General features: G+C 35.8%; 1 protein-coding gene across 7 annotated transcripts in view; it reads right to left on the reverse strand.

Moving 5' to 3' along the window:
• MYO9A (myosin IXA) overlaps positions 1-16287 on the reverse strand; it is a 257885-nt gene that overhangs the window by 98820 nt on the left and 142778 nt on the right. For all 7 annotated transcript variants that reach the window (XM_053594283.1, XM_053594282.1, XM_053594281.1 and 4 more), the window contains 2 exons: positions 9325-9468; positions 7803-7842 (listed from right to left, as the gene is read on the reverse strand). In XM_053594283.1, the coding sequence (XP_053450258.1) occupies positions 7803-7842; positions 9325-9468 (184 nt within the window). The remainder of the gene's footprint in view (positions 1-7802; positions 7843-9324; positions 9469-16287) is intronic.

Below are 16287 nucleotides of genomic sequence, written 5' to 3' on the forward strand. Positions count from 1 at the left end.
GAGGCTCTGGCTACTGTTTCTGCTGACAAGAATGCACTTAATAAATACCCTTCTGTTCTATGTGGTCCCAGCATCCAGGCACTAGTTTTATGCGTCCAGAAGCAGAGTACTGCACATTTACATCATCACAACTATTCTAAATGTGGCTTCACTATGGAGCAAATAATTAAGCCTCTTCTTCAGTCGGGCTGGATCTGGAAGGAGCAACTGCATGACAGCCTCCTGATTCCCAGCTTTCTGATTACAGCTGGGGTCAGTTTTCCACTACTGCTTAAATTCTAAAGACTTCTAATGATTTTATAACTACCAACTCTCTGAATTAAGTCCCTTTCTACAGTAATTGCTGAATCCTAACTCATAGAGATAATAAATTAAATAAAATGCCAAGGCTATAGAAGATACATTGATGACACACCAAAAACACAAGGCATAGTCCCTTGTCCCTGAGGGAGTCCCTCATCCTGATAGGCTCCCCTACAATCTAATTAGGAGGATGAGAGTTAGACATCAAGTAACTAAAGTATACAAAATAAAGATAGCAAAAAAGCATTGGGAACTTTTTTAGCCAATGTTAATTTTTTAAACCACACTATATTTGTAGTGAGATTGTAAACTGAAAGAATATAGATGGGAAAAGTCTTATTGTACAAAAAGCACAAGACTGCATCAAAAACATGATCAATTTAAAAGTCTAAAAATATTAATTTTGACAATATAGACATTAAAAACTAAAAAACTTTCAAGGAGCAAGAAGTACAACACACATTTAAATTACTCAAATGAAGAAAAAATTATATCCAACAAAAGAAAAAGACTTATCATCTACATACAAAAAGAACATTTAAAAATTTTTTTTTTTTTTTTTTCGTTTTTGGCTGGGGCTAGGTTTGAACCTGCCACCTCCGGCATATGGGACTGGCATCCTATTCCTTGAGCCACAGGCGCCGCCCCTTAAAAATTCTTATATAGAGGGTTGAGTGCAATGGCTCACATCTGTAATATCCCAGCACTTTGGGAAGCCAAGGCAGTAAGATTGCTTGAGTCAGGAGTTTGAGAAAAGCCTGGGCAACACAGCAAGACCCCATATCTTAAAAAAATTTAGAAGTTAAAAAAAACTTTTCATACTGGTCAAGATTCAATAGAAGAATTTACAGGTTACCTTTAAGTAAAAACAAATTAACACTGAAGCCTCAAATGACAAGCCTCTGCCCCCATTTTAGATATTACCAAGAAAAAGACCTGGGAAATAGTTTAAGTTTTAAAACCCATAATTAAACCTACATTATTACTAAATTTTTATCACTGTGTGAATATGGACTATGGAATATAAAATAACTATAAAAAAGTCTTTTCCATCAAGAGTTTCTTAGCTTGCTTCTATGTCAATTAGATACCACTTTATTTTCCTTGCTGAACAAAATATCTAAATTTTCTTTTCACTTGCTTGCTACTTTGAATATTGTCTTATAATTCTTTACAAGAGCAAGGACTCTGACTATACTTTTCATCACTCATCCCTGGAACCCCAATTTCTAAAATAGTGTCAGGTCCTGAGTAGGTAATTCAATAAATATTAGTTGGAATAAATTAATAAAGGGTTAGCAACCTAATAAATTTTGAGCAATGCTTTCCTTAAACCTCTGTCCATAAAATGCATCACAACCTGGTCAATCAAATAATATGCACAAAGAGATAAGATCAGGCTCTGCTAGGGATAAACTGCATTCACTACAGGTTACTAGGACATTAAAAAAAATAATGTATTTTTTTTTTGTATATAGACGATAAGTCTTTACTCAGGAGGCTGAGTGGGAGGACTGCTTGAGCCTAAGAGTTTGAGGCTGCACTGAGCTATTATTGTACAACTGTACTCTTAAAAAAAAAGGTCAGCATGGTGGCTTATACCTGTAATCCTAGTACTTTTGGAAGCCCATACAGGCAGGAAGACCACTTGAGGCCAGGAATTTGAGACAAGCCTGAGTAAGACAGCAAGGCCCTGCCTCTACAAAAAGTAAAAAATATTAGCCAGGCATGGTAGCACACAACTGTAGTCCCAGCTACTCTGGAGGCAGAGACAGAAGGACCACTTAAGCTTATTTATTGCTTGCTGTGTAAGGTGCTATAGACACAAAGATTAATAAACTGTTTCTTACTATAGTCTGAATGTTTGTGTCACCTAAGATTCATGGGTTGAAAACTGATCCCCAATTGATAGTATTAAGAGGTGGTATTAAGTAACCAGATATAGTTAGGTCACGAGGGCTCGACTCTTATGAATGGGATTCGTGCCCTTATTAAAAGAGGGCCAAGGGAGCTTGTCTGCCCCTTACATGTGAAGGTACTAACTATAAGGAATGAGCCATCATTAGACCTCAAATCTGCTGGTAACTTAATTTTAGATTTCTGAGCATCTAGCACTCTAAGCAATAAATTTCTGCTGTTTATAAATAATCAGTATATTTTGTTATAGTAGCCTGAACAAACTAAGACATTTCTCTTAGTGTTAAGGCGGATTAAAATGGGTAATAAAAAATTTACTCCCAAGACTTGAGCCTAAGTGATTATAAAAATTTACTACGGGAGCTACACACTAAAATCACTTTGGGCATGAATTTTGTAGAAATGTACAACACAATGATGCAAATGTCACTAAAAATGTAGTTTAAAAATTAAGTCATGCTAGAAAAGTAGATTTAAAGGAAGTGACAGTTTCAAGTTGTAAGAGGGAATAACTTCTAAGAGAGAAAAGGGAAGAGCTATCATCTTATAGAAGGATGAACTTGAGCCCATGAAAACAGTCTTGCAGTCTCCTCATTTCAAGAGGATGCTTGTCTGCAGCAAACTGGGTAACCTGTTATCCAAAGGAAGCAACTAGATGTCACTTCAAAGACGTATGTACAAATAAATACTGACTGTGCTCATGCCAAGGGTTTTGATGGAAAGGCTCCCAGCAGTGACAAAGATGTTGGAGAATTCTGACTTATCCTGAAAAATTCAGCCTATCTACCATCCCTTCTGCCAATTCCTCCTCCAGCACTCATCCTTACCTAAGTCATCACTATATCTTAAATAGAACTTACTCTGGGACTAAACTAGTGAGGTGAGGATGTTTGCTCTTCCACTACATACTAAAAAAAAATTCCTCAGACTAGGGAATAGCATAGACTGTGTGAACAGAAAATATTTTAAATAAAAAGTTGAAATAAAGGCAGTAATAAGTTTAAAAGATACAGATTCAATGGGGTAAAAAAGTAAAAGAGTTAGTATCAGTCCTTTCCCTCAAAGATCTGTGTTCCCATAGCTTGACTGACACAAAACAAACTGCATATGATCAATCCATACAATAAACTTTTGACATTTGTGTGCAACTATGAAGCCATTACCACAACCAAGATAATGAACAAATCTACCACCTGTAATGCTTTTCTTATTCCTGGTACCTGGATACAATTCCTTCCCTAAACATGTTGCTTCCTAGCAATCAGTAATCTACTTTAGGTCACTGTATGTTTTTTGTTGGTTTTAATCTTTTCTAAAATGACAATAATTATATATTTATGAGATAAAATGGAATAATAGGATTTATGCATTCATTAAGTAATGATTAAATCAGAATAAACATATCTATCATCTCACATCCTTATAATTTGTGGTGAGATCATTTAAAATCTACCCTTAGCAATTTTGTAATATATAACATATCATTAATTATACTCACCATGCTGTGCAACAGAGCACTAAAACTCATTCCTCCTGTCTAACTGAAACTTTTACCCTTGACCAACACTTCTTTCTCTTCTTTCTGGCCTATTCCCACACCCCCAGCCTTCGAAAACCATGACTCCACTATCTATTGCTATGGGTTTAACTCTTTTGTTTTTTGGTTGTTATGACTAAGAAATTTTTTATTTAAAAACAAAATATAACTTCTTTAAATTTTAAAGAGCATTCATTAAATTGGCAGTGGTTAGGTTCAGGGAAGTAATTCTGGATAAATATCAAGCACTATAAAACTTATAATCATTTAATACACTTAAATGAGATGATTAATTTAGTGACGTTCTCCTTTCTGATGTGGATGCCCATGCTTTCTTTTTACTAGCTTAACTACTCCGGCTAGGACTTCTATTATGTTGAACAAAGTCGTGAAACTGGACAGCCTTGTCTTATTCCATGTAGTAGAGGAAAAGCTTTTTATTTTTCCATAGTCGGTATATGGTAATATATATATATATATATATATATATACACACTGAATACATACTAAAAAATAGTATATGGTAATTTTACATCGTGGCTGTGGACCTGTCATATATGGCCTTTATTATGTTGAGGCACATTCATTCTGCATTCTCCACCAACTTTGGGTTTATTTAGTTCTTCTTATTCTAGTTTCTAAGGTGTAACATTAGGTTGGTTATCTGAGATTTAGCTTTCCTTTTCATGTAGGCATTTATGGCTATAAAATTCCCTCTTAGAATTGCTTTTGCTGTACCGATAAATGTTACGTTTTATTTCCATTTTTATTTGTCTCAAGATTTTGGTAATATTCCTTTTAATTCTTCTTTGATGTAGTAGTTGTTCAAGAGGATATCGGTTTACACATACAGCAGAACCTCCTTAAGTTGACCATACAAGGGGCTGTAACAAACTGGTGATCAACATAAGAAATTTGTGCAATCTGTATTAGAGAATATCATACATAACCAAAACACAGCAAAAACATACATACAGGATCATACAAAAAAATCAACACATTTACTGTTTTCTCGTGATTTAATCATTCTTTCTGTAAAAAGAGTCAATCTTGGTCTGTTTCTTATTCTTATTACAAATATAAGTAAAGCACTCTCAATGCTGGCTACACCAGTCAGTATATCTGGGCATTTTTCCATAACAGATGACTTCACCTGCATTATCAAATGCCTGGTATCTTCTTCTTTTGGAATCTCTGCAATTTCAATGTTATCCTCACTTGCTTCTTTCACTTCATCAGCTGCTTCATGCACATTTATGCTGGTCTGTACTTTGGTCAATATTGCTTAGAAAACTGCTTCTGGGTCAGGTTCGTTACAGGTTGCCACCTCATCTCCCTCACAGCAAAATCTTCAAAATCTACTCCCTTGAATTCTGCCATGGAAAAAGGACTGTTTGATAGGGCCAAAACATCATGCTCTTGGGTTGTGACAAACTTTCTTGAAAACACTTCTGTATTGCTTCTGGCTAAACTTTATTTAAGCAGAACTGATCCAGAGGACAGTATCCAGAACATTAACTAATGCAGCAGATAAAGTTGCTTCCACAGGCAACCACAGGTTTATGTTTAGTAATGACCAACTGCGGGAGCTGGGCTCAGCTTAAATGTTTTGATGATGCCTTGGCCAAGAGATTGAATTTTGGATTGTGTCTGAGGCAGAAATTTCAGTGTCACATTTGTGAGCTGATTCATTTGCAGGTAACCAGAACAGCTGTCTACTTGTTGGTAGAACAGATCTTTTCTTCTTCCTCATTTCTCAGTCGATACACTTTATCTACTCCTCAAACAGGGCATCAGTCATCCTTGCACATTTGTTTGATCTCCAAGTGATGGGAAGTTTTTGGGCTTCAGGTTCTTGAATGAATGTGGCTTTGCCAATTTATCAATCATCAAGGGCTTTAGTTTCTCTCTAGTTGAGACAGCGCAAAGTTCTTTGGGAAGTTTCCCACTCTTACATTTGTCACCCTTAATGATGAGGCTCCTGTCAGGCACTGCCTTGAGAAAGAGTCCATGCCCATCAGTGTTAAAGATGTAGTCATCTTTGAAGCCTCTAAAAAGTCCAGAAATTTTTTTGATTAACTCTTCCACAACTTCTACTGGAACTTCATTGGATTCACCACAAAAGATTTTCTGGAACATCTTGTGTTGCAGTTTAAATTTCTCCAGCTAACCACTTAATGCTTAAAAATCTGCCATCCGTAATTCCTGTGCATTTTTTTTACCAACTTCTTGGATCATCCGCCCAGAGATTCAGAGGTTAACTGCCCTCATTTGTTTGGACAAGTGTAACATAGGGTCACTCATTCACTTCAGCAAGGGAAGTTTTCCTCCTTTTCTGTTCTAGGAATCCGTTTTCCTTACATATCTCGCCAAGTATTCATGTTCATGTTTTTGGATGTTGCTAACTGCGGTCTTGCTACCCTGTTTCCCTGAAAATAAGACAGTGTCTTACTTTAAGGTGTGCTCCCAAAGATGCGCTAGGTCTTATTTTCAGGGGACTTATCTTTCCTGTAAGTAGGTCTTATTTTCAGAGGATGTCTTATTTTCGGGGAAACAGGGTAACACTAAAATCTTCTGCTATCTTTCTGACTGCTGCTTTCCAGAAAACGCAGATGATCTTCACCTTTTCTTTCAAGGTCAGGTCTTTGAGTTCCTTCCTTTAGACCATCCCATCACAATTAATAGTAAATTTTTCAGTAATTGTAAGATGTACCTATAATTCAGACCAATCCTTCACGTTGAAAAAAATCTTCCACAACACAAGATGAACCATAGGATTTTAAGCCTAATCCAGCACATGTTAATAATAAAACATAAAAAAAGGACTTACTAAGAAAAAATAATATAACCAAAGGGCAAAGTGCTCACACCCTCTACCCTTTGGCATACAGTGGATTCAATTGCTCAAGATACACAGAGTAAGTTAATATTGTATGTCACAGTCCAAGTGATCAAGATATAACTTACAGAGGTAGTCAATATACTAGAGGTCAGTCTTCATTGAGTACATGTGATACATGTCTGGTCTATGAAAATTAGGTCACTTTAAGGAAGTGATCGATGTAAGGAAGTGGTCAACTATGGAAGTTCTACAGTATTTGCAAATTTTCCATGATTTGTCCTATTACTCATTTCGTTATGGTTAAAAAAGATACTTGATATGATTTTAGTAAGACTTGCTTCATGACCTAGCACATGATCTATCCTGACGGAAGTCCCATACATGCTTGAAATGAATATATATTCTGCTGCTGTTGAATGTAATGTTCTGTATATTTGTTTGACACATTTGGTCTATCATGCTAACATAGGTTAAGTCCTATTTCCTTATTTTCTGTCTAGATGGTCTGCCCATTGTTGAAAGTGAAATATTAAAATCCACAGTACACTAAATTTTCTTTGGAAATATAATGTGACTTAAGTAGAAGGAATAATAACAGATTCATTTTCCTATTTCTTGAACTAGAGAATCACAGAAAATAACTGTATGTCAGCTCTTTGAATTTTTTTTTTTTTTGTGTGTGTGTGACAGAGTCTCAAGCTGTCACCCTGGGTAGAGTGCCATGGTGTCACAGCTCACAGCAACTTCAAACTCTTGGGTGTAAGCGATTCTCTTGCTGGGACTACAGGCACCCACCACAATGTCCAGCTATTTTCTGTCACTGTTGTTTTGGCTGGCCTGGGCCGAGTTCGAACCTGCCAGCCTAGGTGTATGTGGTTGGCACCCTACCCACTGAACTACAGGCGCCACCAGCTCTTTTAAATTTCCTTCTCTTGTATCCTCCTAAAGAAGGAATCTTGTCACTTGCAACCTTGTTAATGAACTTAATTTCAAAAATAAATTACAAATATTTACCTGAACCATTAGGCTTGGTCATGTCATAACAATGCTATATCTAAAAGGGATTCAACTAAATGTACACATTTAGTCACTTTCTTGGATATAAATAAGGTATTTCTTCTCTTTATAAAGATCATTGGTATGAGTAATAAAAAAATTACATAGTAGGTACTAATAAAAATAAAATGTTTTCATAATACTCACCTTTGGAAGGGCAGGCTTAGATTTGAAGTTCTTGTTTCTCCTAAAGAGATAAATTATCCATTTAAAAAAATACTATAGAGATGAATGATTTCAAGGTCTCTACCAAAACAGGCTACATACTCATTTCTAAGAATGTGGGTCTTCTATAGGAAAACACTACCTGACTCAACCAAGCAGGCACCTTTGGGAAGGAATGGCAAGGAAGAAAAAGAGGAGAAAGATGCTTGCCCTATAATATGTTGAAGTTATGAGCAGACTTAAGCCTGATGATTAGTAACATAATTTTGTACCTTCTAAGTTGTAGGTTCATTTTCTTGAGTGTTAAGAGAGCTTTGCTTTCTCATACCTATAAAAGACTAATTTTTGTCATTTCAAGATTTTAAATGAAATGCCTCAATTTCATCCTTGTTTTTAAAGTATTTTCCACTGAAATATAATCTTCCATTTTTGGCAATTAAAAATTCTTCCCTTCCATTCGCTCTTTCTCGTCTACAAAACTCAATAGCATACTTAAAGTCTTTTTTATTTTATTTTTAAATTTTTATCGCTTTAGAAAGACAGAATAAACCCCAATCCTTATGAACATGGGCTAGAAAGTCAGAAAGACCCACGCTAGAATCTAAAGTCTATTCCTACTAAGGTATGATTGTCTCTTTAATCCTTGGTTTCATTACACAATATGTAAAACAAGAATAATAATACCACCTACCACTTAGAGTTGTTATGAGGATTAAATGAATTAATGTACATTGCTGGAATAAAGCAAGACCTACAAAATTGAGCCTATTAATATTATGGGGCAATGACTTAGACAGGGATTAGGAAATACAATTCAATCATACCTCTAGCTCGTGGTCAAAAAATATGCTTGGGAAGGGTATGAAATCTGCAAGTTAATAACTAAGCAAGGTTACCTCTATATCTTCAAACCAATTCTATGATTAATCAGAAATAATAAGCTTGGATAAGTGTTATATACCAATGACAGAAATAGAAACTAGAAACTATAAGCCTGGAAAGACCTTTACAAAAAAACTCAGCTAACTAAAGTTACCGAACTATAGTAGGGTAAGTAGGGGAACTTCCTGCTGATTTGTTGCAACTGCCAGAATTGAAAAATAATTGTAGTAAAAACTGTGAATCTTAAAAAGTGCTAAAAGCTTTTTTCTTTCCCCCAAAAGTAGGGTGTACTGAAGAGCAATAAAGACTTAACGCCATAATAAATATATTCAGCCTTGATTCTCCTGTTACTATGTGGGGGTCAAAAATACCAGCTTTGTAATGCAGGAGTTCCACCGCTCTAAATACTACCTAATTTTTACTCTAAAGTACTGCTTCAGTCAAAATTCAACCCATGAAAATAACTACCTAATTTTTACTCTTAAGTACTGCTTCAGTCAAAATTCAACCCATGAAAATAATAACACTTTACTTTTTTAAGCCAGAAATTAGCCTTCTTCTTTTAGCCAGAAATTTTAAATTAGTCATAAAAAAGCAATCCACATTACTGATCAATACTGACGTGAGAATTCCATGAGCTCTCTCCAGGAGTTTGCTACTAGCTGAATTCGCAAATATCCCTTCTTTATCAAGCAAGGATGTGGTACTTGATAGTCTGCTTTGGTGAATCCCAGTTCTGCCATTCCAGGCAATATCAAATGTGTCACTGTAAAAAATATAGTATCAATTTCCTTTAGTTAATTAAGACAGCTCTAATTAACAGTTCTGCCATTCCAGGCAATATCAAATGTGTCACTGTAAAAAATATAGTATCAATTTCCTTTAGTTAATTAAGACAGCTCTAATTTAAGTCTTGCTTAAATAAAACTTTAGATACTAAAGTTAAAATTTACAAAAAATGCTAAACCAGCAAAAATATGATTTTATCAGGACAATTACCAATCAAGTGGGACTAACCTTTTATTAATTTGGAACAAAATATTTCAATGGATTTTGGCATAAAGATGAGCGTTTCAGGTAGCTGATATCTTCAAATATGTTATCATTAACAATCAATAAATAATGTATTAAAATATAATAGCTTTTCTCTTTGTTAGATTGTAAAACTTGCAAATGTTATTGTAGAAATTTATAAACCTAATAGGTTATTCCATCCTAGACACTCCCTCACACACCCAACGAAGTTACGAAGCTCCTATTACGTGATGAGCACTATTAGGTACCAGACACATGAGAATGAACAAATTAGACAAAAATATCAGTGACTGTAACATAAGAGTTAATGGAGTGCTTTCCAGATAAAGATTGTACAGTCCATCAATAAATGAATAAAGTAAATGTATTATGCAAGTATATACACAATGGAATATTATTTAGTCATAAAAAAGGATAAAATTCTGCCATTTGTTGTAACATGGACAAATCTAGAGGATCATTATGTCTTCAGAAAGACAGAAATATATCAAGATCCTACTTACATGTGAAATCTAAAAATCCTGCTGATCTCATAGAAGTAGTAAACAAAACAGTGGTTACCAGAGACTAGGGTATAAGGGGAAGTGGTCAATAGGCACAAAGTTATAATTAAACAGCAGGAATAAGTTCTGTTCTTCTATTACACAGTGGGGTGACTACAGTTAACATTAATAATATTGTACAGCTGAATACAGTAGCTCACATCTGTAATCCCATCACTTCGGGAGGCTGAGGCAGGAGGATCACCTGAGGACAGGAGTTTGAGACCATGCTGGGAAACACATGGAGATCCCGTGTATACAAAAAATTTAAAAATGAGCTGGGCATAAAGGCACATGCTTATAGTCTCAGCTACTTGGGAGGCTGACAAGGAGATCACTTCAGCACACGAGTTTGAGGTTACAATGAGCTATGATCATACCACTGCACTCTAGCCTAGTAAATAAATGCTATTATCTTAAAATGTATTATACAAGAGAAAATGCTGAGTGTTTCTACTACAAGAAAATGGTAAACTTTTGAGATAACGGGTATGTTAATTTGGTTATTATACAGTATGTATACGTACTGCAAGATCTTACTATAGCCCATAATAATACAATTATTATGGACCAACTAAATATTTTAAAAAGAAAGAAATATCAGCCTATTCACCTCTGTCTGTATTTATAAATCTGGGTTTCCATTCATTGAGCATTGATTCAACAAATGTCACAGAAACATTGTGCCTATTATTGATAAACAGTTTTGAAAATCTTCTCTTTTCACTGTGTTGTACTAAACCATCAAAAATCAGTAAATACAGCTGGGCACAGTGGCTCACGCCTATAATCCTAGCACTCTGGGAGGCCAAGGGAGAAAAGATCACTTGACTTTAGGAGTTTGAGACCAGCCTGAGCAACAGCAAGACCCTGCCTCTACTAAAAATAGAAAAACCAGATGGCCCTTGTGGTGGGCATGTGCAGTACCCACCACAGGGGAGGCAGGAGGATCACTTGAACTCAGGAGTTTGAGATTGCTATGAGCTAGGCTGACACCACGACACTCTAACATGGGTGACAAAGTGAGACTCTGTCTCAAAAATAAATAAATAAATAAAAATCAGTAAATGCCCCTAAGATAACATGTCATTCAAAATGGAAGAAGAGTAAATATTGGGCTTAAGATAATTATGTATGCATTTATATTTTTCTCATCTAATAAAATGACTGGTTATAAAATGCAGGAGTCTCTGAGAAGGAATCTGTTCTTGGTAAAAATAATGTGAACATACTGAAATGAAAACAAAGGATTTAGAATATTACATAAACGTAATTCATAAAGTAGCAGCTGACTCCAATTTTGAAAGTTTTACTGGAGGTAAAATGCTATTAAGCAGCATCGCATGATACAGAGAAATCTTTCATGAAAAGGAGAGTCAATCGATTCAGCAAACTTCACTGTCTTAAGAAATTGCCCCCGAGACCCCAAACATCAGCAGCCAACATACCCTGATCAATCATTAAGGCAAGACCCACCACCAGCAAAAAAGATGATAACTCACTGAAGGTTCAGATACTGTTAGCATTTTTTAGCAAGAGTATTTTTTAAATTAAGATATATACATTGCTGTTTTACACATAATACTATTGCACGCTTAATAGACTACAGTATAGATAATTTATATGCACTAGGAACCCAAAAAATTTGTGTAACTTGCTGTATTGAAATATCCACCTTATTGCAGTGGTCTGGAACTGAATCCACATTATCTCCAAAGTATGCCTATATAAATAACCACTTAGCACATGAAAAGATGCTGACCACTAGTAGGTGCTCAGGAAATGCAAATAAAAACCACAATGAAATATACTTCACACTCACCAAGATAGCAATAATTTAAAAGACAGGCAATAACAAAGCCTACAAGGATATGGAGAAATCATAGCCCATATCTGTTACTGATGGGAACACAAAATATTAAAGCCACTTTGGAAAACAGGTTGGCAGTTTCCCAAAATGTTGAACATAAGAGTTACCATGTGACCCATCAGTTTCATTTGTAGGTATATCCCCCCAAGAATAGAAAACATATGTCCACACAAAAACATAAATGTTGACAGAAGCATTATTCATTCATAATGGACAAAATGTAGAAACAATCTAAGTGTCTGTCAACTGAGAAATGAATAAATAAAATATGATTCAGCCACAGGCACATGGTACAACATGAATGATCCATGAAACACCATGCTGAGTGCAAGAAGCCTAACACAAAAGGGCACATTTTGTAAGACTATATTTACACAAAATTTCTAGAATAGGTAAAAAATACAAAAAGCAGATTTGTGCTTGCATATGGCTAGTCAAAGTAGGGAATGGGAAGAAACTAATGGATAGGAATGGTTTTTTTAGTGTGATTAAAATTTTCTACATTAGATCATGGGATGGTTGCCCAAGTCTAGAAATATACCAAAACCCCACTGAATCACATAATTGAAATGGGTGAAACTTTGTGGTACGTAAATTATACCTCAGCAAATCTGTTCATAATAAGGGATCAGGAATCAGCAATGCTAGAACTAAAATATAACACGAGTATAACAATGGCTTCAAACTTCTGTAGAAAAATTATTTCCAACTGAGAGTTCTATATATAGTCAAATTGCTAATCACATGGGAGGGCAGAATAAACAAATGTTTAGCTATGCAAAAAATCAAAACATTTTTCTTCCTATGTAAAATTTTTCAGGGAGCTACTGGAGGATATAGACTCTTTAAGAATAACAAAGTAAGGTGGCACCTGTGGCTCAGCTGCTAGCGTGCCGGCCCCATATACCGAGGGTGGTGGGTTCAAACCCAGCCCCGGCCGAACTGCAATCAAAAAATGGCTGGGCGTTGTGGTGAGCACCTGTAGTCCCAGCTACTCGGGAGGCTGAAGCAAGAGAATTGCCTAAGCCCGGGAGTTGGAGGTTGCTGTGAGCTATGACGCCACATAACGGCAATAAAGTGAGACTATGCCTCTAAAAAAAAAAAAAAGAATAACAAAGTAGAACTAAAAGAGTAAGAAACAGAAAACAGTTGATGCCAAACAGAATGATAACACAAACCCCCACTATAAAGGTGAAGAAATCTATCAATGTTATCTGTGCAGTAAATCTACAGAATAATTCTTCCAGGTTGGTACAGATCAAAAAAATGCCAGGAGAGATTTCTACAAGAAAATGAAATTGATTCAAGATGCATCTGTATGTGATCACAGACATTCTAACAATTGTAAGAATAGCCTGAGAATGAACTAGTGATAGGCACACAGAAAATTTTAGGGGAAAATCTAGATAAATACATGACTTGAGACAAGTAGAAATTTTCTTAAATAAGTTATAAACTGGGGCACCTGTGGCTCAAAGGAGTAGGGCGCCGGCCCCATATACTGGAGGTGGCAGATTCAAAGCCAGCCCCCCGCCAAAAAATGCAAAAAAAAAAAAGAAAAAAGTTATAAAGTGGATAAATCATAGAGAAAAAAAGAAATACATTTAATAATACTAAATATAAGAATTTTTGTTCAAACTGCATCATTTTAAAGAAATGAATATAAGCTACAAGTTGGGAGAAAATATTTGTAACACACAACTGAAATGACACTAGCAGATTTAATTATACTAAATATGAGAATCTTTGTTTAAACTGCACCACTTTAAAAAATGAATATAAGTTACCAGTTGGGAGAAAATAATTGTAATACATAAAACTAGTGCACAGAGAAGTGCCTGTGGCTCACTGAGTAGGACGCCGGCCCCATATACTGAGGGTGGCGGGTTCCAACCCGGCCCCGGCCAAACTGCAACAAAAAAATAGCTGGACATTGTGGCGGGCGCCTGTAGCCCCAGCTACTCAGGAGGCTGAGGCAGGAGAATGGCCTAAACCCAAGAGCTGGAGGTTGCTGTGAGCTGTGACGCCATGGGATTCTACCGAGGGTGACAGAATGAGATTCTATCTCTAAGAAAAAAAAAAAAAAAACAAAAAACTAGTACACAAAATTTATAAAGAGCATTTAAGAAAAGAAATTATGGGTATATACTGGAACAACCATCTTGAAAAAGTTTTGGATTATTTTATTAAACTAACACGTACATTTTCTATTGAACTAGCAATTCAACAACTAAGTATGTATCCTTGATGTTTAGTAATAAGTGAACCAGAAAACAGTATGAACATGTTTAAAGGAGCATCATTTGGATATTTTTGTCTGTTTTTTTTTTTTATAAGTAGGCCTCTTTATTTGTCATTATTAAAAGTCCGAATTTTAAACAGATTCTCAGACTGGTGGTTCATATCCATCAGCTCATTCAACTTTAGCACCTGACTCATTTTCAGTAGCTTTTCCAGAACTACTACCTTCAACATGAAGCTCCAAGAGTTTTCCCAACTCAAACTTGGACTTCTTTGGCATTTTTGCTTTTCTAAAAAGATATCAAGGAGAAAACAGACTGGCAAGCCTTTTCTATTTCTTTCCAATGTTGTCTGGAATCAACTTATTGACTACTGCACTCAGGTCATTTGTTCTAACCTCTCTGATCATGGTTTCCATCATCTTCTTCTAGATTTGGTGAACCTGTTGGTGCTAGGCATAAGAGGTCTTCTGTATCTGATTGTTGCATTTTTTAGTAAAACCAACACAGAACAGATGAAGCAAATAACCATTGGTAGTCTTGACATGCACTTTAATCATAGTCTGCCACTTTTCAACCACCGAACATAATTTGTCACAGGTAAGATCCATGCCATGGACGTTAGTCAGGCAGTTTTTACCCCGAACATCTTCAGTAATCAGCTTGAATTTTCTAAATGCAACTTCATCATTCTGCAGATCAGCAAGACTCACTTTAAACACATGACCCTTGAAGCCATCAGATATAATTTTGGTTTCTTGAGAACTGGTGACCAGTGTTTTTCCAATTTCTTTTTTTGAACATAGCAAGTGCCTTCACATCATCTCAATCTTTCTTAGGAAAGGATCAACCACTTACTTCTTGGCTCCTTTTTTGCCACCTTTTGTAAAATGTTTGTTTTTGCCAACCACGATGGTGTTGCTCAGAGAGCCAAAAGCGCAAAGAAGTACTATTTATAACAGTAAAAAGACTGATAACCACCCAAATAGCCACTGACATGAGAATGCTCAAAGCACTTGTGGCATATTAATGCCAAGTTATTTTTTATCACGGTATAATATGCATAAAATTTACCATTTTAATAATTAAGCTTGTAATTCAGTGGCATTAAATAAATTCACACTGTTGTACAAATGTCCCCATCATCTATCTCCAGAACTTTTTCACCATCTCAGACAGAACCTCTGTACTCATTAAGCAAACACTCGAGTTCCCCCTAAAACCATGCAATTTGTTCCACACCATTCTTTTCATTTTATGGTAAAATGTATACAACTTTATAAAGTCCTTTTTTTTTTTTTTTTTTTTTTTTGAGATAGAGTCTCACTTTGTCGCCCTCGGTAGAGTGCTGTGGTGTCATAGCTCATAGCAACCTCTAACTCTTAGGCTCAAGCGATTCTCTGGCCTCAACCTCCCAAGTAGTTGGGACTACAGGAACCCATCACAACACCTAGCTATTTTTAGAGGTGCGGTCTCGCTCTGGGTAAGGCTAGTCTCAAACCTGTGAGCTCAGGCAATCCTGAGCTCGGCCTCCCAGAGTGCTGGGATTAGAGGCGGCCACTGCGCATGGCCCCATTTTAACTTTTTCAAATGTATGATTCCATAGCTTTAAGTACATTTATACTGTTATGAAACCATCAAAACAACTGCTGGAACTTTTCCCATCTGAATCTCTATCAATTAAATAATTCCCCATTCTTCCCTAATGTCATATAATTTAATATAGCAACTAAACAGAAAAAACTACAAGCAACAAGGTGAATGAATATTAGATGTATATTATTGAAGGAAAAGAAAATCACAGAAGACACTATACTATGCATTAGTATTTCTGTAAAACTAAAAACTAGAAGAGCTAAATAATTTTTGCTTAGAAAAATGTGTTTATTATAAAACTA

The sequence above is a fragment of the Nycticebus coucang genome, chromosome 6 (assembly GCF_027406575.1).
Source record: "Nycticebus coucang isolate mNycCou1 chromosome 6, mNycCou1.pri, whole genome shotgun sequence".
In the NCBI taxonomy this organism is placed as follows: Eukaryota; Metazoa; Chordata; class Mammalia; order Primates; family Lorisidae; genus Nycticebus; species Nycticebus coucang.